The following is a 25,976-nucleotide window of genomic DNA, read 5'->3' on the forward strand; positions in this document are numbered from 1 at the left end:
ATGTTAATGTATATTGACAGCACACTGAATATCATCTTTTGTATGGTTTTTACAAGCTCCCAGTATGCTTATATAGCTAATTTTGTTTCCTGTTACCTTGTGAAGACTTTTATTTTGAATTAAGATGATTTTCTTTTCTCTTTACTTTTTTATGCCTGCCACCTGTGTGACATTCACTTCTATTGATTGTACTGCCTTCATCAGCAATCTGTATTCTTCCAAGCTCAGCTCAGATTTTACCTCATCTAGAAAGTTCTTCCTGATAATCCTAATCTGACTGATCACTCTTCTAATGTCATAATGTCCTTACTTATTTAGAATTTGTGCTATACTTCATAGGCCATTTTCATCTATCTAGGTTTGTATGCCTGGTCTACTCAGCTAAAACTTAACATCCCTTTACTTCTTTGGTCTTCATAAAGTCTGTTACTATGTCTGTGCATACCTTAATCAATGTTTAGTAGGTGGAGTATTTGGTTGTGCCCAAAGCTCCCTCTTGTGGTGTTTATCATAATATAGTATGAAATGATTAATAGTGAAACTTATCTTTAATAAAAATAAAGTAGGAAATAATTTCCTAATAGAAGGCTAAACTTTTTGTGTCTGTTATACATAATGAATGTTTATGTGCTGCACTTCCATGAGTGTATTCAAATTTTAATTAAACCAAAAACCTTTTGGTGGTTGCAGAAAAATAAATCATACCACATGTTTTTAAGGTGGGTAAAGGTGGTTAAGGAAGGAGGGTGCAGAGTGTGAGAGTATGAGGAACAGGACAGAATATGGTATTTACAAAATAATTTTACAAGTGTGTAAGCAAATAATAAATTCAACTATTTAAATATCTTAAATTGTCTCTTTACGAGGCAAAATAAAATGTGATTTCTATAATTTTGTTTACTGTTTTTAAATTCTGTACATATACTTGAGTTAATTATACTCCTTGGTTCACAGCTTATTGTCATTAGTAGTCTACACAAAGGCCCCATCTTGTTCTTGTTTTATTGTTTTCATCTTTTCAGTTTCTGTCTTATTCTCTCTTTGTCTACTACACAGCCACTGTAATGTGTTTACTATAAGCTCTTGCAGACTATTAGTTTAGTCTACATATGTATAAGTAGTATAATGGTATGGATGTCATTTTGTTTACTTTTTTCACTCAACATTGTTTTATATCTATTCCTGATATATGTAAATTAGCTCATTGCTGCTTAGTATTCCATAGTAGCTGTCTACTAATTTTACTTATTATTCCCCCTTGTGTTGGATTCCTAGGTCACATCCAGCTCTCTGCTACCTATGTTGAACATCTTCATACATGTCCCATGTATATTCTGACTAGGGTTTCCTCTAAATATAAATCTAGAAAAGAGACTACTGTATCAGAGGATATGTGAATAAAGTATTACCTCATCTCCAGAATGGCTGTAAATGTTATAGCCTCTTGCTGATGGTGCATGAGAGATCTTGGCTCCCTGTATCCTCACTCACCCTTCCTGTTATTCACTCTCTAAATCTTACCAATTCCACTGGTGTAAAGTAATATTTTTTGTTTTATTTTGCTTTGTTTTTTGATGAGGAAGATTGGCCCTGAGTTAACATTCCATTGGCAGTCTTCCTCCTTTTTTTTGCTTGAGGAAGATTAGCCCTGAGCTAACATCTGTGCCAATCTTCCTCTATTTTTCTTTGTGGGTTGCCTCCACAGCATGGCTGATGAGTGGAGTAGGTCCATGAACGTGGGCTGCTGAAGCGGAGCACACAAAATTTTAACTTTTAAAAATTTTGATATGTTGGTTGTTAATGTTAGTAGTAGTATTGCAAGTTTCGGCTTCATCACTTTGCCTCTGTTTGATTGTTGTTAGTCTCAAAGCCATTAGAAATGTTCATAGTTTCATTCTCATTCATCTATACATCTGTAGAAGGGATCACAAACTAGAGCACAGGGTCAAATCTGGCCTGTGGCTTGGTTTTTTACAGCTCCTGTGCTAAAAATTGTTTTTCCATTTTTAAAAGATTGTTTGAAAAAAAGAAAATATGCGTTAGACACCCTGTGTGGCCCACACAGCCTAAAATGTTTACCCTCTGGCCCTTTACAGAAAAAATTTGCCAACTCTATCTATAATATAGACAGAGATGCCTGAAATGATCTTTTTAGCTCTTCTGGCTTCGTATAAAACATTATGTCATGGATAAAAGCAAAAATAAAATGCAGCTATAAAATTATAACCAACAAGGACTAAAATAATTTGTTACTATCACAATTAAGAGTAATGTTATATCATTGGGTTCTATCATTGATAAATTGTGGATTACATAATTTTTTGGATACTATTACTCTTTTTCTCTCTGAAAAAAATATTATTGAGTGAAGGTTACAGTGTAGTGTATTTACCTCTAGATGTATCTCAATGACAGCCAAGAAGTACTCCTATTTAAAATTACTTGAATTAATTTAATAAGTTGAGTTCCCTCTTTGCCTGTCATTATGCATTTCATAGCAACCGTTACCACCTTTTAAGGCACATTTTATGTTAGTATTTTAAATTACCTGAAAATAGTATAAGATTTTATCTATTAATATTCTAGTGTATACCATTTGATTAAATTGAGGCTATAATTTTTAAAAACCTAATTGGTAAATTCTTAATGTTTTTAACTTTTCTACAAGTGACATCAATTTTTAAAATATAGGCATTTCTATTTATGTTTCTGAAAAATCTTATTTTCTGCAAAATTATACATTTAAGAACAGTTTTATGGGAGCAGTAAAAACAGACCATTGAAAAGCTATGCAGCTTTGTAACCAGAGCCCTAATAAAATAGTAATTGGTCCCAGGGAGATAACGGGAATAACAGGCAGCTTTATGTGCCTGTGGGCACTACACAGTGCAAAGGGAAATGGGGTTCTAAACTAGATGTTTTTTAGATAGAACACAAGAAGAAGCAGGACCTTCCACTAGCCAACAGTCTTACAAGGCAAAGGATATCCCTCTTTGAGAAAGGAGCCCCTGGTGCAAGTGCTCATTTTTAATTGTTGAAATGGACTGAAAAGACTCCTTCCTATGTAGCAGTCAAGCTGAGGCTTTTAATGTTTCTGATAATTAAGAATTCCATTTATAATTTTTCTTTTCCATTTTCACAGGAAGCATTTTTTTTTTTTTTTCCGGTGAGGAGGATCAGCCCTGAGCTAACGTCTGATGCCAATCCTCCTTTTTTTTTTTTGCTGAGGATGATTGGCCCTGGGCTAACATCCATGTCCATCTTCCTCTACTTTATATGGGATGCCACCACAGCATGGCTTGACAAGCGGTGCATCGGTGCATGCCCGGGATCTGAGCCTGCGAACCCCGGGCCGCCAAAGCAGAGCATGCACACTTAACCGCTGCGCCATTGGGCCAGCCCCTCACAGGAAGCATTTTGAATAGTTCTTAGACCAACTCCAAGATTCGTGATTGACCAATTTTGTGTTTTCAGTAAATCTCTTGATTTATGATATTTTGTCAGTTATCTTTAGCAAATACACGTGTAATCTGACCTATTTAAAATACTTTTTTTTTTGTGAGGAAGACTGGCTCTGAGCTAATATCCATTGCCAATCCTCCTCTTTTTGCTGAGGAAGGTTAGCCCTGAGCTAACATCTGTTCCCGTCTTCCTCTATTTTGTATGTGGGATGCCACCACACCATGGCTTGATGAGCGGTGTCTAGGTCCTTGCCTGGGATCTGAACCTGTGAACCCTGGGCCGCCAAAGTGGAGCATGTGAACGTAACCACTAGGCCACTGGGCCGGCCCCTAAAATAAAGTACTTTTGAGGAAGCTTTTGAAAATGCATACCTGTTTATGTTGCTCTCCAGCTTAAAACCCTTCAGTAGATTTCTGTCACCTACTGAATAAAGTTCAAACTATTTGGCTTGTCATTTGCACAGGCCCCCTAATGATCACCCTCACAGTGGTACCTCCACCTCCCCAGTGACAGTGAAGACCTACCAGGTCCTGTCCTTTTGACCCCCACCCCACCCCTGGCCAGGGCTTTGAAGGCCAGTCCCAAATGGTTCTACCCTCCCTTGCTCCATCCTCACTTGCTCAGGATTCTAGCCTCGCTCTTCTCCCCCTCCTCCACATTCTTCTCTGTGATTAGTAGCAGGTTAGGTACTGTATAAGCCGCAGTGAGGCCAGGGCCCAGGGGAGGCAGGTGGAGACGGGGTGAAGAGAGGAGAAGAAGAGCTTTCCAAGGACCACTCTCTTCATGGGATCCCAAACTGTACAACCAGCTCCTCTTTTGCGTCCACACGGATCTGAGAAAGTGCACTGTAGGCATAAGCAGCTATCCTGGAGACCTGTGACAGAGGGACCGGAAGGAGAGGAACAGAGAAGAGACAGTGAGAAGGGAGATATGCAAAGCGGAGGGAGGGGGATTGGATAGCAACAAGAGAGAGGAGGGGATGATGGGGGACAGGAAGCCAAAGAGAAAGGCAGGGATGGGAAAGACAGAAGGAAAAGAACAAAGAGAAAGAGAATAAAGGTTGAGGGGAGGAGATTAGGGAGGGGAGAAAAAGTAAGAGACTGCTGCAAGTCGGAGAAGGGAACGGGCTCGCGGGCCAGCACTTGATGGGGCTGGCTGGTGAGAGACGGCAGTGGCGGCAGCTTCTTCCAGTGGGTCAGGCTGCTGCTCAGCACAGCCAAGCGGGTGCTGTACTGCCTTGCCCGGTCTATGTACTCATGCTGCTGCATGCCCTGGGAGTCTGCAGCAGACACGTCGATGATGTTGCTGGCTGTCTTAGCAAGGATGGAGGAGAGCAGGGCCTGCTCATCTGTGCGAGCAGAAGGTAGGCTGTGGTAGTTGGGCTCAGCTCCATTGAGGGCTTTGGTTGGGGGGCTGCTAGGGTCCAGCAGCAGCTTCCTCTCCTCTCGGTCCTGGTCCGAGTCCTCGTTCTCGCTGCTGTAGCAGCACCCCATGGCCGGGGTCGGGCCGGGCGCTCAGACCGCGCGAGGAGGGACGGCGTCCGTCAAGAACCCTTCCGGTCACATGACCCGTGGCTGCATCCCTCTTCTTCATCTTTTATCCTAAGTAGTAATCCATACAAAGTATTACCCTCATAATTTAATCAATTATTTCCAAAAATTTTATTTTATTAGTTTATATTCAAACTAAAATGACTTCTGTTCTCTGTTTACTATATGCCTGGGAAAATAAAATTGAATTATTTCTGCTAATTTGAAGAATGAAAAGATTGCTTTGGAAATTAATTTCCCATGTTTAACATGTATTTTATTGCCCTTAAATAAAAACGTTTACATAAATCATGTTTACAAAATACATTAAACTTTATTTTCCCAAAGTGGTCATAATACATAGTATTTTGGTAGTTTGTATAGCTTCCTTATGAGGAATGTGGATGATATACTCTTTACTGGGCAGGTAAAGGAAATGAAAGGCATTTAAATTAGTCTATAAAATCTTTGCAAGTTAGGGCAGAGCTGGAGGTGAAAAAGTATTATTTACCACCCTACTACTATATTGATTTAATTTTGTAGCATACACAAACATACATACACACATATATATACTACAAAATACGTGTGTACATATATCTACAATGGTTCTTGTCCTTGTCGCAAAGACATCAGATAGGGATTCTCTTATTATCCACCGAAACTAAACACAGATAAGGGTGTTTTTATCATTTTGCCAAATATCCTGGTGCCACAGCTCCATATTTATAAATAAGTATCTTGGAGGTGTAACTTTCAAACTATTAAGATCTTTTAATTTAAACATTTGATCTATTTCCCCCAATTTTTCTTGATATAATGAAAACCATTTCTTTATCCAACTTCTAAACTGGGCCCTTTGCAATCTTAATTACTACACTTTCTTTTTGAAATATCAAAGCTTCCTTTCTCTAATGATTTTTTTCTTTTCTCCATATCAGCACCCCCCAAGACTACATTTTGTACTTCTCTAGTAACTACTTCATAGTATAAGAAAAAGAAACAAAAGATGTTGATTTGCATGGAGTTCCCATAGAGTTTACCACCTTTTTCTTCTTTCATTGATGAAGCTGCCTGTATTTTAGAGTTGGAAAGTTATCCCTGATCTCTCATAATCCAGACATTTTGTGCATTTCGTAATGCATTTATCCCCTGTCCTCCCAAAGCCATGTCAGCAATGAAGTTCTGTTGGTAGCAATTTGTAGCCACTGTATACATAATAAATGAATTAGTTGTGTTTGTATGTGTGTTTTTATACCCATTTTACACACATCTATTTTTCTTTATCTCTGCTATTTACCCAGACAGGCATGGTACATTGTGATACAGCAGTTGGAACACCTGATTATATATCACCTGAGGTTCTGAAATCACAAGGGGGTGATGGTTACTATGGGCGAGAATGTGATTGGTGGTCTGTGGGTGTTTTCCTTTTTGAGATGCTAGTGGGTAAGTAAATATTTTAATTTGTTCTTTTTTCAAAACCCGTCTTATAATGCTTTCATTCTAAGTCAGGAATTTGAGAATATAAGGAAATTAATTGCCTATGTCCTAGGGAAGAAGTGGAATTTCTGAAAACTTTGAATTAGTAGTGTCTGATATGACAGATGGTTAATTGGAAAATTAAAACCACGCATCATACTGGCACAGTGATTGAGTAGAATATAAAAGGAATTGAAAGTATACTGCTAGGAAATATTTCTCCAATAGACCTTTTTGTATTGAGAAAATATTAGAACATGAAGCAAGTTTACAGCTTGCAGTGGGCCTCCATTCTAGGGTTTTCTTGATCAATAGTGTTTGTTGTAAATATTTTAAATATAAGACTGTTAATATTCGTTCCAATAATAATGGAGAGCTAGAAGTACTCTTTAGTGTATGTAATTATGTTATGTAATTGATTTTTGTAAACAAGTAAATATTACCTGTATGTATATTTGGTTTGTAATTCCAGTAAAATAAATTATAGTTATTGACTATTGGACTATCAAGATAGATATATTTTATAATAATATTTCAGTCTCCGAAAACTCAGAGGCAAATTTTATAATTTCTTTTGCTTTGACCAAATCAAAATTTGAAAGGCTCAAGTATTTCAAAACTTTTTGTTACATCATAGGTTTCATTCTTAAGATTTCCCATTCCTAAGTGCTAGGATAACAAAAATATTTTCTGGCTAAGGAAGCCAATGACTGAATCACCTGGCTTGGGGATGGGGGAAGATTAGCTAAATCTACTTTCTGAGGCAAGTGTAATAAGGCGAATAACTTATATGAAATGACCTTAGAGTTGAAAAAGTATTTTTAGCAATTGGAGAATTTCTGTCCTAGAAAATGACCCTAAAAGAAATTGGTAGTGGAAAATCTGTACAATAATTGATATGGTTATTGCTAAAAAAAATCAGAAGAATTTGGTAAATCCCAAACTTAAATGATAATTAGTCATGGAAGTATTTTGTGGTATAAATTGCCTTATCTTGATGATCATTCTTTGTATATAGCATTGATCTTGCTATGCTTGGTCTCATGTTCTAGTAAGAGGTACTTTGTTTTGGGTGTATTTGTAGTGGATCTCTTTGTACGCACCATACGTTCCTGGGTAGCTGTCCATTCTTCTCACCTCTGGCCCAATCTGATGATGTATTAGGTGTGTCTTGTGATCTTTTGAAAGTACAATATATTCTGTCATTTGCCTAGACTCTCCTAGGGATTTAGAAAATGATGTACTTCGGAGGAAGTCACATGGCTCATTTGAAGAGATTACTTAAATTCCTGCTGCTGTTTTCAATTCTGAGAGCTAAATTTAATGACTTTGAATGGCACTTATTTGCAGTATTCTGAGCCTACTCTGGTGCTTGCTCAGATTGGTTGGCACTGGACTTCATTTAAAGGATTCTATTGCAGTTAAAAATGGCACTAGAAAAATCTTGAATTCAAAGCTCCCCTCCACTCCCCTTTGAAAACAAACAAAAGCTAACTATCTGAATACCCTTTTTGAAGTTTTGGATTGGCTGATTTGGGAAAGTCTGGTTTGTACTAAGGTGACTTGTAGTTGAGGCATACTGGCAGGGCCCTTAACCCTTGTGGCTTTGGATGAGTACTGGCCAAAATGGTGCCTTCAACTTTTTCTGTCGTTACACTTGCTTCAGTGCCTCTTTATCACAGTCATTAGTCAGCAAGAACACTGCATTGGGAGACCATTTCTGCCATTGTCAACTCTAGCTGTGTGTCATCTTAGGCAAATCGCATGTCATCTATTTGAGCCTGGCTTCCTCATATATGAAATAATCGGGTTAGTCTAACTCTTAGAGCTGTGCTGTCAGTTAATCCTGAGGAAAATGGTTTATATCTGCGCTGTCCAGTATGGTAGTCACTGGCCACATTGAGCACTTGAAATGTGGCTGGTGTGACTAGGCAACTGAATTTTTCATTTATTTAATTTTAATTAATTTAATTTTAATTGCCATATGTGGCTAGTGGCTACTGTATTGTATAACACACCTCTAGATAGTAATCTCAAAAGGCTGATCCAGCTCAAGCATTAGAGGACTCTGACTGATCTGACTCCACTTAGTAATCTTTTCCTTTAATTATCCAGTAAATTATTTCCTTTCCTATTATTAAAAACAACAACAACAATAGCAAATTCAAGAGTTAGCATTGATTTTATTTTGCTGTTAAGGGTTGATGGTTCATTGGTATGGTTAAAATTTAAATATATTCTTGGTGTGTGGCTGTTTGTTATGACTGAGACTCCTGGCCAATAGACCATTCGTTCTTCTGTGCATGTGACAAATTTAAACTTAATGTATTTAAATATTAGATGACAAGTGTTTAATTTGCATTGTCTATTACATTTGGTGTTTTCTTTCCTGGAATTTTAGGGGATACTCCATTTTATGCAGATTCACTTGTAGGAACATACAGCAAAATTATGGATCATAAAAACTCACTATGTTTCCCTGAAGATGCAGAAATTTCTAAACATGCGAAGAATCTCATCTGTGCCTTCTTAACAGATAGGTAATATACATTGAATTTCTTTGTAGAGAGCCCTTTAACTCTTAGATTTGTAGAAATGAAAGCATACCTAACTCTTATTTACATATGAAATCAATCTCTTTATCCAAATTGCATTTAATTCTGGGTTAGCCTTTTCCTACTGCTAAGCCTGGTGTTGGGTTACCCTCGTCATTTCTTGTGTGCTGCCCAGTTGTAATCTAACTCTAACCTTAACCCTCGTGTCTAAAAAGAAAAAAATAGAAGTTGGTGTAAAATAATGCATTTGAGAGAAATAAAACTTTTGTATTATTCACATTTTATCCTCTAAGGTGATTAATTGTACAACTTTTGAGAAAAGAACATTTTGTGCAGATGAATACTCAGGTTATAATCTTAAAAACTATTTGTGTTTGACTTGGGAGTGCCTCCTTCCCAACCCTTTTTTATTTGCATTTGAATATGAACAAGTCTGTTCTGGAAATTCTGTATTTCTTAAAACAAAATAGGTGAACAATGTTGTGAAAACCTGCCTCAAAAAGAGATGCTAGAAAACTGTTGGGAGTTTCTTTTTTGCCCTCTCTATTCAATTCTTTTCTGATTTCCCATTTTATATTTGTGATAGGAGTCCTCCTATGAAAGGACCAACACATACAAGAGGGTGCTTACACTCCAGTCCAAACTTTACTCACTAGCTTTGTGATCTTAGGGAAATTCGTTTACATTTTTGGGAAATTATTTTACTCATCCATAAAATGATAGGATCAGATTAGATGATAGCTAAGGGCATTTCTAGCTCTAAAATACCATGATTCCTCAGCAAACCTTATTGTTTGTTAACCATTTGGTGTTATAAGCAGTGCTGCAGTGACTATCCTCATACATTCATCTTTGCATAATTTTTGTAGGATAAAATCTTAAAGGTGGAATTCTGGGATACACATTTTAAAATTGAGTGATGTCGCAAAATTGACCCCCCCCGGATGTCATGTCAGGGTATATTTTCGTACAATAATTGTTTCCTCGTTCTTGTCAAACTGAATATTAAGAATTCTTTTTCTTTTTCCATCTGAAGCAAGAAAAGTTATTTTTATTTTTCCTCATTAGAGAACTTAATCATTTTTATATGTTTATCAATCATTTGTTCAATAAAACTTTTAAGACTTGTAAATTATATGATTAGTGAACAATCCATGCTGATAAACTCAAATCCTGCATAATGTTTGATTTAGGACTAGATGGGGTTGATGGGAATGACCATAACTTGTGCTAAAAGGGAAAATATAAAACAGGATATAACATATGTTAATGAACGGAGTGCCATTTGTGAAAGATTTGCCTTAGCAATTTATTAGGGGGGAGGTTGCAGTCTAAGGAATAATTATAGTTGAAGAAAAGATATTTTGAAAGACTTGAATGCCATCATTGTGGCTAAGAGCACTTCCTTCTAGTTTACAGGTTTTCCTGTTTATATTAAACATAGCTCCAGGGGCATATAAAAAAAGATACTTTTAATTTCCGTGTAATCTTCATTGAAGACTCACAGTGTCAAAGAATGAAATTATTACTAACATTTTTCTTGTATTCAGAATGATAATTTTAATATAAATGTAGAGATATAATTTATCAAAGTAGATATGGATAGCTTCAAACACAGTGTGTGAATTCTTTTTAAGAAGGGGAGAGACTTTAAAGTAACATTTTTATTAGAGAAGTTTTGAATAACTCTTCTGTGCCAAAAGTTAGACCTCCATCTATTTTACATCTTGAAGGTTGTGCAGTTTTGGTGCATGCAGGTGAACTTTTTTATTTGAAAGTGTCATGTGTACTTTTCATTTGACATAAACTATGGATGGAAATATATTTCGTTTTCTGTGGCATTTATTGTACCTTAGTCTTTTAAATCTGTCTGGAGACATCATACACTGTAAAAGGAGATTGCTTATTTTTGAGAAACATTTAAGCTGAAGCTTTAATAAATATATCTTAAACTCATATGTGATCCTTATTTTGATCTTTGTCAAGATAAGAGTTAATATTTTTGTTTTTTCATAATCTTTTTATAATACAATCTTCAACTGCATTGTTTAGGGAGGTACGACTTGGGAGAAATGGGGTAGAAGAAATCAAACAACATCCTTTCTTTAAGAATGATCAATGGAATTGGGATAACATAAGAGAGAGTAAGTTAATAAGTTTAAATATTTCCATTCCATCACATTTTAAATCTCATAAATTGATTCCTTTTTTGAATTAACAGGCATGTTTGATTCACTTAATGCTAATTGATTTTTTTTTTTTTTTGTGAGGAAGATCAGCCCTAAGCTAACATCCATGCCAATCCTCCTCTTTTTGCTGAGGAAGACTGGCCCTGGGCTAACATCTGTGCCGATCTTCCTCTACTTTATATGGGACGCCGCCACAGCCTGGCCTGACAAGCAGTGCGTCGGTGTGCACCCGGGATCTGAACCTGGGCTGCCAGCAGCGGAGTGCGCGCATTTAACCACTACACCACGGGGCTGGCCGCTGCTAATTGATTTTTAAATTGAGAGGTTTCATTTCAAATTTGTACTATGGTAATATTTATAACTAATATTACCTCAATATCTTAGCAAACTAATATGTGTTTATTAGCAGTATTTCCCAATACTTTTATAATAAACATAACATATTTCTTAACTTGTCAAGTTAAGAAAGTCAATAATTTTCAGAAGGGGGGACATATAATCCTTTAATTTGAATGTGTTTGAATTAATAAATCAATAATTAATTATGTAGACCATACTCTGGTGAATACTAGGGTAAGCATAGTAATTCGTTTTAATTTTATGTATATTTGACATTAATTCATTTTAAGAGTAAGAAATATTTCTGCTTAAAAGAATGTAGAAGACTGAAACTAAAGAATGTATGTGCAAATTATTGCTGCTTGTAATTTTAATACCTAGAATAATATCATATTGCTTTCCTTGTTTGATTTATCTATATTTAAAACTGATCTAATAAAATATTTTTAAAATTTTAATTCTTTGAAATGAAATATAAAATTTGTTACTTAAATTTTCTATAGTAAATCATGACAATATTGTTATTAATTATATATTACTAATATATAATGTGTTAATATTAAAATAATATATTATTAATAATATGTAGTTAATAATATATAACCAAGGAGGGGTGGTTTATATATATTGATTATGAATGAAATAATTCATTTCTTTCCTTTTGATAGCGGCAGCTCCTGTAGTACCTGAGCTCAGCAGTGACATAGACAGCAGCAATTTTGATGACATTGAAGATGATAAAGGAGATGTAGAAACCTTCCCAATTCCTAAAGCGTTTGTGGGAAATCAGCTGCCTTTTATAGGATTTACCTACTACAGAGAAAATTTGTATGTGATTTGTTTGTTATATTTTTATTGTTTTCAGAGTCTAGCTATAAAGAATTGTCTTACTTGGAGATTCTGGATTATAGAAGATAAAGTATTAATTTGTTTTAAACTTTGAGTGTTTTCAAAAAGACTATAAAAGAGTTATTTTTAATTGGATAGCATTATTTTATTTCTGAGTATTATATGATATTCATTTACAAATAAAGGCAAGGCAATGTTCTGTATTCTTTTGGGGATATAAAGTAAGACCCATACCTGCTTTTGAAGGAGCTTGTCAACTAGTGAGGGATATAAGAGAATTATATAGTCATAATGAAGGGTAGAATATGGTGTTTTCCTTAAGAAAGTTGCCCCCAAAATCTGAGATGGTTCAGAAGAAAAATAAAAGTCACATCTCTTTGGGGTGAAGGTAAGGAGAAGTCAGTTAAGACCTCAGGGAAGAGGTGGCATTTTACCCAAGTCTAAAGATAAGAAAGGTTTTGAGTGGCCATGATGTGGGGCCTTTAGGTGAGAGTTGAGGGGAGGTGAATAGTGGAAGCAAAAGTTTGGAATGTAAGCATACACTGGGAACAGAGTAGTATAGTCGAGTAGGGCTCAAACATAGGGTATGTATTAACTGTATTATGACCATGTGGAGGACTTGATGAGACTGTGGTTTTCTCACCTGTAATCCCTCCATCTAGCACAGAGCCTGGCACAAGGTAATTCAATAAATATTGGTTGACTGATGAGAGTATTGGTTATAAGATTAGAAAATAGATTGGAGTTGGAGTTTAGAGGAAGAATAATGCACAGAATAACAACAGATGATTGTTGTGTTTTGTGCTAGGGACTTTTGACTTTGATAGGCAGTTAGGAGCCACTGTAAACTGTTAAATAGTTGAGTGAAGTGTTAAAGACATTTGAGAAACATATATTTGAGAAACTTTTGGTACTTCCATATATGTAATGATTGGGGTGACCAACCATGACGGTTTGCCCAGGACTGAGCAGTTTCCTAAGATGTGGCATGGGACTTTTCATGCTAAAACTGGGGAAATCCTAGACAAACCAGGATGGGTTGGTCACCTTGCTAATGATAGTATTCTAAAAACTATTGTGATGTTGACTAAAATGAGGATATCAGTGCCAGGAGAAACCCAAGCATGTTTATAGGCAGTGAGGAAGGACCCAGTTAAGAAAGAAATTGACAGTTAAATAGAAGTGATGATTTATGTATTAAGACTTGGCGATCAAGAGATATTATCTTTGAGGAGGAGAGATGTTTCTTTCTAGAAGATTTCTAGAAAAGATGAATAAAATAATTACAGGCACTCAAAATGAGATGAAGGGGAAAGTATAGTTTCATTTTGTGACTCCAATCTCAACAATGTTAAAGACTAGAGCATTCAATAAGAGTGAGAGGCAAGAAAAGTTTAGCATTTTAAATTATTGAAAATGGTATAAATATCTAGAGGGAAAAATATTGCTTCATTTAAAATATGTTGAAGTAAAAAGAGAAATCTTTGTGGTTGGAATTTAATTCTGAGACTTAGTATTAGAAAATGAATTATAATGACATGCAAAAGAATTTATTTCCTGCCTTTCCTTCTAGGTTATTAAGTGACTCTCCATCTTGTAGAGAAAATGATTCAGTACAATCAAGGAAAAATGAAGTATGTATAAATTTTTACTGCTCTATTTTAGTCACATGTTCAAATATTTTAGTAATATCTTTGTATTTTAAAAAGTTCATTTGATATTACTTTTTGAGTCATTAGATGGCATTCCTTATTGCAATACAGTTTAGTGTAACATTGAAATGATTCATTTATTTGACAAATATCATTGCGTTAAGATACAATGGCTAATGAAAAGATGAATTATATAGGGCTTTAGGCTTAGTTTTAGTAGCAAAAGTGATAAAATAGTTTATAAACAGCTGAAATACCAGTTAGAAAATTTTATAATCTTAGTACTATAAAAGAGTACAGATGATAAGCTATAAGGGTACAGAAGTACTGGAGAGATTCAGATTTTGAATATTTAGGAATGAATTCTTATAAAAGTTAATTTTATCAAACTGTTAACTGCATTTTATGACCTCTATAATTTGTAACTGCATACAAAGCTAAATCATACACGTACACATATACACATAAATGAGGATACTAAATGTTTTTCTCTTGAAAACGTATAAAAACTAAAAAAGTTGGTCGGATAATTTTAGTATGATTTGTGTTTTAGGAATTTTACAAAGCATAACAAGCATTTTAATGTTTTCTGTTTTTTTTTTTTTGTTTTGTTTTAAATAGGAGAGTCAAGAGGTATGTTGATGTCAAATATGTTGAAAAACTGAGAAAAACTCATCACTCTAGCAATGTTTTGATATAGCCGTATTTCACCTAGCATTTGGAGTACTCCATCTACCCAAGAGAGAAGTTCCCAACCTTTTTTTCTACCAAGTATCCTGTTTATTATTGCTCTTATGAATCTGCTGTTTAAAATATATATTATATAATTTTCTTGTTTTTATTTATCAAGGATGTATAACTGACAGCAAGAACTTCTGATGTGATAACTAGCATGTGATAACTATTAGGTTGATAGGAATAGGTGATCAAATTATACTAATGCAATACTAGTTAAAAGCATTTAAACTTGACTAGTTCACTGGCCCATATATTCTTATTAGGGGAAATTTGCTTAAGATATATAAAATATTTAAGAAACCATGGAGAACCTAATGACTAGAAAGAATAGTGGAAAGAACATTGGCCTTGGAATATAATAGACTTGGGTTGATTTTTGGCACTGCCACTTATTAGCTCTTCTATCTTGGCCCAGTTATTCTCCTGTTTTGGATTTCATTTTCTTTATTGAGTAGGTATAACACTACCATCTTCTTAGGGTTTTTGTTAGGATTAATGAGACAACATTTGTAAAGTACCTACCAGTGTACCTAAGGCACAAAAGGAACTCAAAAAGTTAAATCCTTTATAAAGGTAGTAATGCTCCAAAAATGGATTAGTTAATACTTTCTGTAGTTTTAGTTTGTTTAAAGACTGATGTATCTGGCCTGGAAGAAGATTTAAAGAATGGCAAGGAGATGACTTGTAATTAATTAGCTATCATTTATCCAAAAGAATTATTGATTACAATTCTTCACAATATTGTGCTTGGTGCTGGTGTGGGAAGATATAAGCAAGAGCTTATATTCTTATTTTTAACAACAGTAATATGTTTTTGAGCATGTTCAGTCAAATATTTCAAATATTTGTTTCAGATACAGACCTTTGTATCTTTTAAGTGCAAAAGGTGATAATGTTTTCAAACAAATAATCTGCTGAAGAACTGTGGAGGATATCAGGATATTTTTTATTCATAATGAATGAGAAACTTGGAGTCATAGAAGAATTCTGCCAAGATTGGAGCTTCTCCTTCATATGTTTACATAGTGTGTTCATACATACATGTGTCCTGTGATAGAGAGAAAGCAAGAGATGGAGGATTTTTTCCTTCTGTCAATAAAAGTCACATTAAGAAGGTACAAATACTGTACCATTATAGAGGAGAGTATATTAAGGTGAAAGAAAAGAGATGCTTATCATTATTTTCTTTAAGCCTCTCATCTTTTACATGTGACCAAACTTTATAATTACCATTTCTTGTTTTCTGACAGATTCAGAAAAAACTATACACATTAGAAGAACACCTTAGCACTGAGATACAAGCCAAAGAGGAACTAGAGCAGAAGTGCAAGTATGTTTTGTAGATAATTAAATATTATATTTTAAAATTTAAGTTTAAACATTTCACTAAAAAACAAGAGCCATAGAGTAATCATATGGTTATTTTTAACTTTATGGTACATGTTTTTATTGTAAATTAGGAGAGAGTTATTTTATTTACTGTTTCTTTTGAAATTCTTTAGATCTGTTAATACTCGCCTAGAGAAAGTAGCAAAGGAGCTAGAAGAAGAGGTAAAGTTGCTCTATGTCTCTATTAACATTCTTGTTCATAAAAAGTTTTGGTGCCTGACTTACCTGCAGAGTTCTCTTAGTACCGTATTAATACATATCTTGATATATACTAAAATCTACCTGGTAGCATTGGTGGACAAGACTAAAATTATAGGATAACCATGATAATAAGGTTCATTTGATGTTTTTGCGAACTTGACTTAATTTAGTATGTGTAGATATTTCAAGTAAAAAAATTACATTTGTATTATGTCATGGTTTAAAAACAGAAAGTAAATATGGTTTTTTTTTTAATTGCTATTCATAACATTTTAGATGCATAGTTTGTATTAAGTAAAGATGGTTCAGTGACAATGGAAAGTTATAGAAAGTTTGACTTTCTTTCTTTCTTTTTTTTTTTTTTTTTGGTGAGGAAGATCAGCCCTGAGCTAACATCTGTGCTAATCCTCCTCTTTTTGCTGAGGAATACCGGCCCTGAGCTAACATCTATTGCCAATCCTCCTCCTTTTTTTCCCTTTTTCTCCCCAGAGCCGCGGTAGATGCTTGTATGTCACAGTTGCACATCCTTTTAGTTGCTGTATGTGGGACGCGGCCTCAGCATGGCCGGACAAGTGGTGCGTCGGTAGGCGCCCGGGATCTGAACCTGGCCGCCAGTAGCGGAGCACTCGCACTTAACTCCTAAGCCACGGGGCCGGCCCGAAAGTTTGACTTTCAACAGTAAATAAAAATGCTTATGGTCTTGATTATTTAAGAGTAGTGTGCTAGGGCCGGCCCCGTGGCTGAGCGGTTAAGCGTGCGTGCTCCACTGCTGGCAGCCCAGGTTCGGGTCCCGGGCGCGCACCGACGCACCCCTTCTCCGCCCGTGCTGAGGCCGCGTCCCACATATAGCAACTAGAAGGATGTGCAGCTATGACATACAACTATGTACTGGGGCTTTGGGGGAATAAATAAATAAATAAATAAAATTATTAAAAAAAAAAAGTAGTGTGCTATTTTAAAGATGTGGAAAATATTATTGTAGTTTAAGCAAAACAACAAATACAGCTTTTTTTTTTGATAGAGGTCTTTTTTATCTGCTTGAAATAACTAAAATATTTTTTGTTTTCATTTGATTTTTATACATACTTTTCTTTGATAATAACCTTAAGCATTATTTCAGATTACCTTAAGGAAAAATGTGGAATCAGCATTGAGACAATTAGAAAGAGAAAAAGCACTTCTTCAGCACAAAAATGCAGAATATCAGCGGAAAGCTGATCATGAAGCAGACAAGAAACGAAATTTGGAAAATGATGGTTTGTGGTGTAGAATATATAAATACTTAAGAAAAAATTAAGTTTGTGTGTGTGTTGTGTTGAAACTTGCCACTAAAATGCTTTTTATCGTAGTTAACAGTTTAAAAGATCAACTTGAAGATTTGAAGAAAAGAAATCAGAACTCTCAAATATCCACTGAGAAAGTGAATCAACTTCAGAGACAAGTAGGTTGATCCCAATTTGTAATAAGGATATTATTGAATTTTATTTATGACTGCCTATTAGCACTAGTTTTAACTGGCAGTGTTTCAAAAGGCCTTTGCCTCTAATTTTAAAGAGAAATCATTAGGAAGATATTTTTTGGTTTTTGTTTATTTTAAATAGTTTGTAATGGGGTAATAAATTGAAGTATTTTCATTATATTCACCTATGTTTGTTTGCTTGTTTGTTGTTTGTTTGATTTTGAATGAAATAACAGCTGGATGAAACCAATGCTTTGCTGCGAACAGAATCTGATACTGCAGCTCGGTTAAGAAAAACCCAGGCAGAAAATTCAAAACAGATTCAGCAGCTGGAATCCAACAATAGAGAACTACAAGATAAAAATTGCCTGCTGGAGACTGCCAAGTTAAAACTTGAAAAGGAATTTATCAATCTTCAGTCAGTTCTAGAATCTGAAAGGAGGGACCGAACCCATGGATCAGAGATAATTAATGATTTACAAGGTATTAAAGTAGAGATTGCACTTGGATTCATCTTGATGATTTGTCTTTTGGAAATAACTTTAGATGATGGATAATATGCTAAAGTAGCACATTTATGAATATACTACTCTGTTATATAAAGTTAGGGTATTAGAAATATATTGATAAAAAATTTTATGAACAGAAGATTTACTTTCAAATAGTATGAAGTATATTAAGTATTAAACCACCTCCCAAGGTGGTAGATTGGGTTCCAGTTGAATTGACTGTAAAGCACTATCCAACAATGATAAAACTTCTGCTCATAAATAGCTCCAAAGTATGAGGTGACTTCCAGATTTTTAATCTTAATTTAATATGTATATACTTTGTGGGTTCATTATTTTTAAAATGTTGCAATTTTAGGTAGAATATCTGGCCTAGAAGAAGATTTTAAGAGTGGCAAAATCTTATTAGCAAAAGTAGAGATGGAGAAGAGACAACTACAGGAGAGATTTACTGATTTGGAAAAGGTAAAACATGTTAAGCTTTATATTCATGTAAGAAAGTGGCTGTAGAGTTTCAGATTGGAAACCTATTCTAAACCAAGGGAAATCAGTAACTGAAATATTTCCGTGTACTCATGGACTCTTTTATATTTATTTAGACTTGGTTGTGTAGACTAGGGATATATATTTTAAGGCTTACCATAACACTACAGAAGCAGCCCTTACTATGTTAGATGCTTATGAAGGGAGAGACTCTCCTAGAGTGTGTATAATGAGGCTGCTTCTTTTAGGGATCCAAGGAAAACTCAAATTTTGACTTGTAACATCTTAAAAATGTCTTAAAAATGACAAAATTATCATGACTTTTGGCATTTAGAAGTTATTCTTTAAAAATACTATAAGCCAGGGATAATTTCTAGGCTCTGTGCAGTTAATATTTTATTTTCATTCGCTTATTTATTCATTACTTTAATTATTTAGTGTGTCGTCTGTGGTAGAAATACTAGGATGCAGTCCTTATCTTTGACAGTCTCACAGTCTAGTGGGTAATTTCTAAAGTATAATAATAAAGCACGCAGATAATTCTAATGCAGTGTGGTAAATAGAATGATAGAGGTATGGACAGGGTGTATTGGGTACACAAGATGAATCTCTAATCTGACAGGGCAGGGTTGGTTGACAGGGTAAAGGCACATTCTGAGTTGGGGAGAACAGCATCAGCAAAGGCACAGAGGATGGAAAATAAAAAAGATACATTTGATTTATTTAAGTACAAACTCTTCAATATTTCTGGAGTATAGAGTAGGAGTTAACAAATTGTAATCTTTTAAGGGAAAGATAGTAAATATTTTAGGCTTTGTGGGCCATATGTTCTCTGTCGCGGCTACTCAGCTCTGCTGCGATATAAAGGAATGGGCGTGACTATGTTCCAATGAAATTTTACAATAATAGACATCAGGGGGCTGGCCCCTTGGCGTAGCGGTTAAGTGCGCACGCTTTGCTGCTGGCAGCCTGGGTTCAGATCCCGGGTGCGCACCGACGCACCGCTTGTCAGGCCATGCTGTGGCGGCATCCCATATAAAATGGAGGAAGATGGGCACAGATGTTAGCCCAGGGCCAGTCTTCCTCAGCAAAAAGGAGGCTTGGCATGGATGTTAGCTCAGGACTGATCTTCCTCACACACACACAAAAATAAATAAATAAATAGACATCAGGCCAAAATTGGCCTGAAGACCACAATATGGTCCTCATGTAAGAGTGTGAGAAATTCAGTGGCCAGAGTGAGGCTACAGAGCTAGGCATGAGCTACATCATGCAACATTTTGAATACTCCATTAAGAAACATAGTTTCTCTAAGTAATGGACTAGCCACTGAAGGGCTTTAAATTGGATGACATTATGAGAGGTACATTTAAGATGGATCACTGTGTGCCACGTGGAGATTAGATTTGAGGAGGAAAAGACAGGAGGTAGGGAGACTAGTCAGAGGCTTTTTCAGTAATTCAGGTAATGGAAACTTAACTAGTGCAGTGGTTAAAAGGATGGAAAGTAGGGATGAATTTGAGAAATATTGGTTATTGATTAGATGTGGCATGTGAATAGTACTCAAGGATGAGTTCTAGGTTCCTAGTTTGTGACAAGATATGTAGTGGTGCCATTAATTTAATAAAGAATAAAGGAAAAATATCTCTTTTAGAGGAGACAGTGATAAATCCATTTTAGTCCTAACTTTGAAGTGCTTGTGAGACAGCCAAATTAGGATGTCTGCAAAGCTGTAAGCTATGGTAGTAGGAGCTAGAAATATTTGAGAGTCATCGGTATACAAGTAGCTGAAACCGTGCGAATGGAAGAACCCATCTGGGAAGAGATCGTTTAGAGCAGTGGGTTTTCAGGACAGAGTAGATTACTCTGTTGGTGGATTGTATAGTTCGAAAACAATCGTTTTCTGTGTTAAAGATTTTATTTGAAAAACAAAAGAAATATCTATATTTATGATACAAACTATAGAAAACAAAGAATTAGAAAATCTTTTGAAGATATATAGAAAATAGACTGACTTCCATTATTAAAGATTCTCAACTTAAAACAAGTCTCCTATGTGGAAAATAAGAGTGAATGGTAGAGGATCCTGAAATTTTTTTTTTTAGATATAGTAAAGGGAAACATTAGATATGTTTTAAAAATTTGAGAAATACTGATATAGAAGAGAAGAGGCATTGTGGCTAAAGAACACTACCTCCAGAGAACACTAACATTTAAGGGGTAGCTGGAGGAAAACTTCACAAGCAACAGAAAAGATGAAGGCAGGGTGGGGAGAGCCAAGTGAGTTCTATGTTAGGTATGTCAAGGAAATAGTTTCAAGGGCAACAGTGAGTTCAAAGGAGATAAAGACTGAAAAGTGTCTGTTGAATTTGATATTGAGAACATCATTGGTCACTTTATTGAGATCAAAAAATCTCAATACAGATGTCAAAACAGTAGAGTGGAGGTGTGGGAGATGGGTACAGAGGGAAATGAACAGGTAGAGTGCATAGATTACTTTGACAAGACGTTTGAATAAAGAGGGGAGGGAAAGTGTTGAACATTCTTAGTAAGCCTGTAAAGAACAACTTTGTAAAGTTTTTGAAATCGTGGGTGAGTCGTCTTTGTTGATAGCTGCCATTTTAAATCTTTAATAGGAAAAGAACAACATGGAAATAGATATGACATACCAACTAAAAGTTATACAGCAGAGCTTAGAACAAGAAGAAGCTGAACATAAGGCTACAAAAGCGCGGCTGGCAGATAAAAATAAGATTTATGAATCCATTGAAGAAGCTAAATCAGAAGCCATGAAAGGTATGCGTTTTTATAAGGATTTTCCAGCAGCGTTTTACTAAGAATTGATTCTGTATTCAGCTCTTTAATTTTGAAAAATATTTGTTTATATTTTATTGGCAAATGTTGGGAACTGGAGGAAAAATACTATTAGGGAAGCTTTACGTATATATATATATATATATTTTTTTCCTTTATGGCAACAATCATTTCTAAGATAGTAAGGCCCAAACACAACATTATTCACTCATATTTTTAGATCAGAGAGAAATTAATATTTTAGTGGTATCAGTAGTGACAGGCATACAGACTGTGAAGTTCTAGATATATCTACTCAGATTTGGGGGATATGCTCTTCTTGTAATATGTAGTGTGACATTTCACCAGCTTGTGTTACAAAATTCTTGCCAGTTTATGCAAGATAGAGATTTAAAAATAATGGCTGACCTAACTAGAATATAAGTTCAGTGAATATTTTGAACTCTGGTATGATGAAGATACTAGCTAGAATTGGTCAAAGCCATGCAATACTAATGAATGTGTAGGGTAAGATAGCAAAGTTAATTTTTCTGCAAACTAGCCTGTATCTTGGAATTGTCTTGGGATAATTTCTTATTTTCAAAACTAGCTGTTTATAATTATGAAGGATTTGAAATTCCAAAGGAAATCAATCAAGTAGTCTTTATGAAAGATTCATAGAACTTTTAAATAGAAATTTTATTTCATATTGAAGCGTAACATTTATGAATAACTTAGCAAAACACTAGCCTTTTAATTATTGAATGTAATTAAAATTAGAGATTTTTTTGTTAAAATCAGTTTAGTTTAAGGCACTAATTCAGGATGATAAAAGGTGAAATGAGTGCTTTATTTAGAAAAATCTAATTAGAAGAGAGGAAATTAGTGGGCCATGTTTCCCTGTGGGTGGTCTAGAAGATAGAGTTGAATTTCTTTTGAGGTATAATTTAGGTGTGATAAAATGAAAACATTTTTCACATTTGTAATACACGTGTGTAACTACCACCCAAAACAAGATGTAGAATCTGTGTTTTCATCACCTCACTAAGTTCACTGGTGCCTCTTTCTGTTTTCTGTGCCCACATTAGGGTGATTGTTTTTTAAAGTGAATAGGTTATTCTCTGAACTGATGAAAATGAACCGATTCAGCATAATAATACCACTTTTTCAAACTCCTTTTTACAGCACTGACATAAGATGCATGATGACTTTTGTATTTTACACGAGTCGAGTACACAAAACTTAAATATTATAGATGGTACTCAAATCCGAGTCTAAAGCCTTTGGTCTTTCTGCTGCATGTCATTGCCTCCTTTGATTAAGAATATGGCTTACTGGGGCCAGCCCGGTTGTGTAGTGGTTTAGTTTGTGCACTCCACTTCAGCGGCCCGGGGTTCACAGGTTCAGATCCCGGGCGTGGACCTACACACCGCTCATCAAGCCGTGCTGTGGTAGTGTCTCCCATACAAAATAGAGGAAGATTGGCACAAATGTTAGCTCAGGGACAATCTTTCTCAAGCAAAAAGAGGAAAACTGGCAACAGAGGTTAGCTTGAGGCCAATCTTCCTCACCGAAAAAAAAAGAGAATATGGCTTACCAGTGAATTACTAGTTATGTGACCTGGTCTAGGTGCCTTGCTTTCTTTAAAGGGACAATTATAATATTAAGTTGTTGTGAAAACCAAGTGTGGTGATACATAAAAAGTGCTTAGAAATGCTATTATTAGTACTATGAGAAGAAGAATTTCATTTTTCCACACTTTTGAAGACAGTTCATTAAAAACTGAAAAGTCATAGGTTTAATTTTTACCTAATGTAACTTTGTAATAAATGATAATTAGATGTTGAGCATTAGGTATGAAGGAGCAGAGGAACCTAATTGGATTTGAACAGATTTTCTGATATACTAATCAAAAGGTAATCCTGTAACTGTAATAACTAACATGTAATATGAAATCACTTGATTAGACATAAATTGCCTGCTCTTCACTTTGAGATTGAAAAAGGCTTTTAAAAGCCTTTTCTGATTAATAAATTAAAAGTTTATTGCAAATCATTTAGAAAATACAGGAAAGTGTAAAGAAGTAAAGATTAACCAAAATTCTACTAATCAGGTTGATATTTTGTATATTTTCTCAATTTTCTATACTGTTTTGCTTTAAAAAAAAATATTGTGAACATTTTCTTAGGTCATTAAAGTCTCCTTAAATAGTGAGCACAAATGCTTGCCAGGTAGCATGTAAGTGCTACATATAGGTTAACTCAGAATCTTCATGACATCCCTATGAGGGTTGGTACTATTATTACCTTTCTAGACATAAGGAAACTGAGCCTCAGAGAGGTTAATTAACTTGCCCAGTCAAATAATTAGAAGTGTCAGAGCCAGGGTGTAAACTCAGGAAGTTTGGTTCCAGAGTCTTGTCCTTTAGCAGCTCCCTAAAATATCTAATTTTCATCCTGTTCAAAGTAATGTGCTAATATGGAAAGAGCCTCAGAGGTCATAGAATCTTCCTGGGATGTTTCAAGGTAGGAAGAGTGACACTGAGAGGCACAGAGTTAGCATAAAAATAAAAGAAATCTTTAATTAAAAATGTAGGCATCTTGGGGCCAGCCTGGTGGCGTAGTGGTTAAGTTCACGTGCTGTGCTTTGGAGTGCTCTGCTCAGGTTCGGATCTCGGGTGAGGACCTACGCACCGCTCGTCAAGCCATGCTGTGGTGGTGTCCCACGTACAAAACAAAGGAAGATTAGCACAGACGTTAGCTCAGCGACAGTCTTCCTCAAGCAAAAAGAGGAAGATTGGCAACAGATGTTAGCACAGGGCCAATCTTCCTCACCAAAGGAAAAAAAAAAAGAAAATGTAAGCATCTTTTAGAACTGTAAGTAAAAGCAGAATTATTTTACTTCAGTTAGAATGGATGTAATATTGCATAGTGTGGTAGATTTTTAGACCCTGCAAATGAGACTCCTAATTTTCAAGCATGAAATTGTTGACATTTCAAATACATTGAGGAGTGATGAAAATATTGAACTGGGAATTAAAATATTTTTAAGGCAGCATCATTTACTATAATTTTACTAGCACTGTGTCGTGTATTTGATATGCCTCTTTTCTTTGTAAATTCATGATTATGTCCATTTTTGTGGTAATAGAAATGGAGAAAAAGCTCTTGGAGGAAAGGACTTTAAAACAGAAAGTGGAGAACCTGTTGCTGGAAGCTGAGAAAAGATGCTCTATATTAGACTGTGACTTCAAACAGTCACAGCAGAAAATAAATGAACTCCTTAAACAGAAAGATGTGCTAAATGAGGATGTAAGTATTAAGTTTACTAATAAATAATAAACTATTTAATGAATTAATAGTAAACTAGGTTTATTTGTAAAGGTTCAATGATGGTTTCATAATTTTAAATTTTTTCTTGTAAAATAACATTCTACAACCTTTTAATTTTACTGAACTTGGATTATATACTAAGTGAATCATAACATAAAATTTTTCAGTTATTTTTACCTTAAGGACCATATTTTATTTTAAAAGTATAACATTATTGGGGCTGGCCTGGCGGTGTAGTGGTTAGGTTCACATGCTCCACTTCAGTGGCCTGGAGTTTACTGGTTCGAATTCCAGGCACGGACATATGCACCACTCATCAAGCCACATGTGGCAGTATCCCACATATAAAATGGAGGAAGATGGGTATGGATGTTATCTCGGGGCTAATCTTCCTCACACACAAAAAATGGTATAACATTATCAAAAATACAAAAGTTATCTTACTGTGAAATGAATTAACTGCCTAAGGGCAAAAATCTGTTTTACATCATCATATTTGCTACCAGCTTCATTGATAAGGAAAATCAAAATAATTTACTTATATACCAAGTACACAATTTATTTTTTAGGTTAGAAACTTGACATTAAAAATAGAGCAGGAAACTCAGAAGCGCTGCCTCACACAAAATGACTTGAAGATGCAAACACAGCAAGTTAACACACTAAAGATGTCAGAAAAGCAGTTAAAACAAGAGAATAATCATCTCATGGAAATGAAAATGAGCTTGGAAAAACAGAATGCTGAACTTCGAAAGTAAGTTAATTGAGACAAAGTTTTACTAATATGCACAACTATCCACATGTAAATTGTCTTAGTTTTGATTTATCTGAGAATTTTCTTTTGACCATTTTATTTTCTTGACCACATTTTCTCTTTCTCTCTATACAAGTAATATATTGAGTGCCACTGTTGTCCTTCAAGAAGATATTTGCTTCCCTCCAAATTTTTTACTATTGCCACTTTATTATGATATAATCATAGAGAGAGTATTGGTGTTGGAGCAGAAGAAAATGT

At 35.1% G+C, this 25,976-nt stretch overlaps 2 protein-coding genes across 3 annotated transcripts in view; one reads left to right on the forward strand and one right to left on the reverse strand.

Annotated features, from left to right (window-relative positions):
• The window catches only part of ROCK2 (Rho associated coiled-coil containing protein kinase 2), a 148,182-nt gene that overhangs the window by 96,705 nt on the left and 25,501 nt on the right, over nt 1-25,976 (forward strand). For both annotated transcript variants that reach the window (XM_058551784.1, XM_058551783.1), the window contains exons 6-20: nt 6,296-6,440; nt 8,875-9,013; nt 11,081-11,172; nt 12,225-12,384; nt 13,979-14,039; nt 14,679-14,690; nt 16,046-16,125; nt 16,298-16,346; nt 17,506-17,641; nt 17,735-17,826; nt 18,081-18,327; nt 18,712-18,818; nt 21,473-21,632; nt 24,780-24,940; nt 25,531-25,715. In XM_058551784.1, the coding sequence (XP_058407767.1) occupies nt 6,296-6,440; nt 8,875-9,013; nt 11,081-11,172; nt 12,225-12,384; nt 13,979-14,039; nt 14,679-14,690; nt 16,046-16,125; nt 16,298-16,346; nt 17,506-17,641; nt 17,735-17,826; nt 18,081-18,327; nt 18,712-18,818; nt 21,473-21,632; nt 24,780-24,940; nt 25,531-25,715 (1,826 nt within the window). The remainder of the gene's footprint in view (nt 1-6,295; nt 6,441-8,874; nt 9,014-11,080; nt 11,173-12,224; nt 12,385-13,978; nt 14,040-14,678; nt 14,691-16,045; nt 16,126-16,297; nt 16,347-17,505; nt 17,642-17,734; nt 17,827-18,080; nt 18,328-18,711; nt 18,819-21,472; nt 21,633-24,779; nt 24,941-25,530; nt 25,716-25,976) is intronic.
• LOC131412254 (ragulator complex protein LAMTOR1-like) lies at nt 4,244-4,999 on the reverse strand. Its single transcript, XM_058551894.1, has 2 exons — nt 4,503-4,999; nt 4,244-4,336 (listed from the first exon to the last, which is right to left on the reverse strand). Exons 1-2 carry the CDS (start codon nt 4,953-4,955, stop codon nt 4,244-4,246), a joined length of 546 nt encoding a protein of 181 aa, XP_058407877.1. The 5' UTR covers nt 4,956-4,999.

Source organism: Diceros bicornis, chromosome 12 (assembly GCF_020826845.1).
Source record: "Diceros bicornis minor isolate mBicDic1 chromosome 12, mDicBic1.mat.cur, whole genome shotgun sequence".
Lineage (NCBI taxonomy): Eukaryota > Metazoa > Chordata > Mammalia > Perissodactyla > Rhinocerotidae > Diceros > Diceros bicornis.

Coding starts and splice junctions, on each gene's coding strand:
- LOC131412254 (XM_058551894.1), bottom strand. CDS start 4,955: ATGGGGTGCTGCTACAGCAGCGAGAACGAGGACTCGGACCAGGACCGA. Junction 4,337..4,502: donor CCTTTATTCTCTTTCTCTTT/GTTCTTTTCCTT, acceptor CCTCTGTCACAG/GTCTCCAGGATAGCTGCTTA.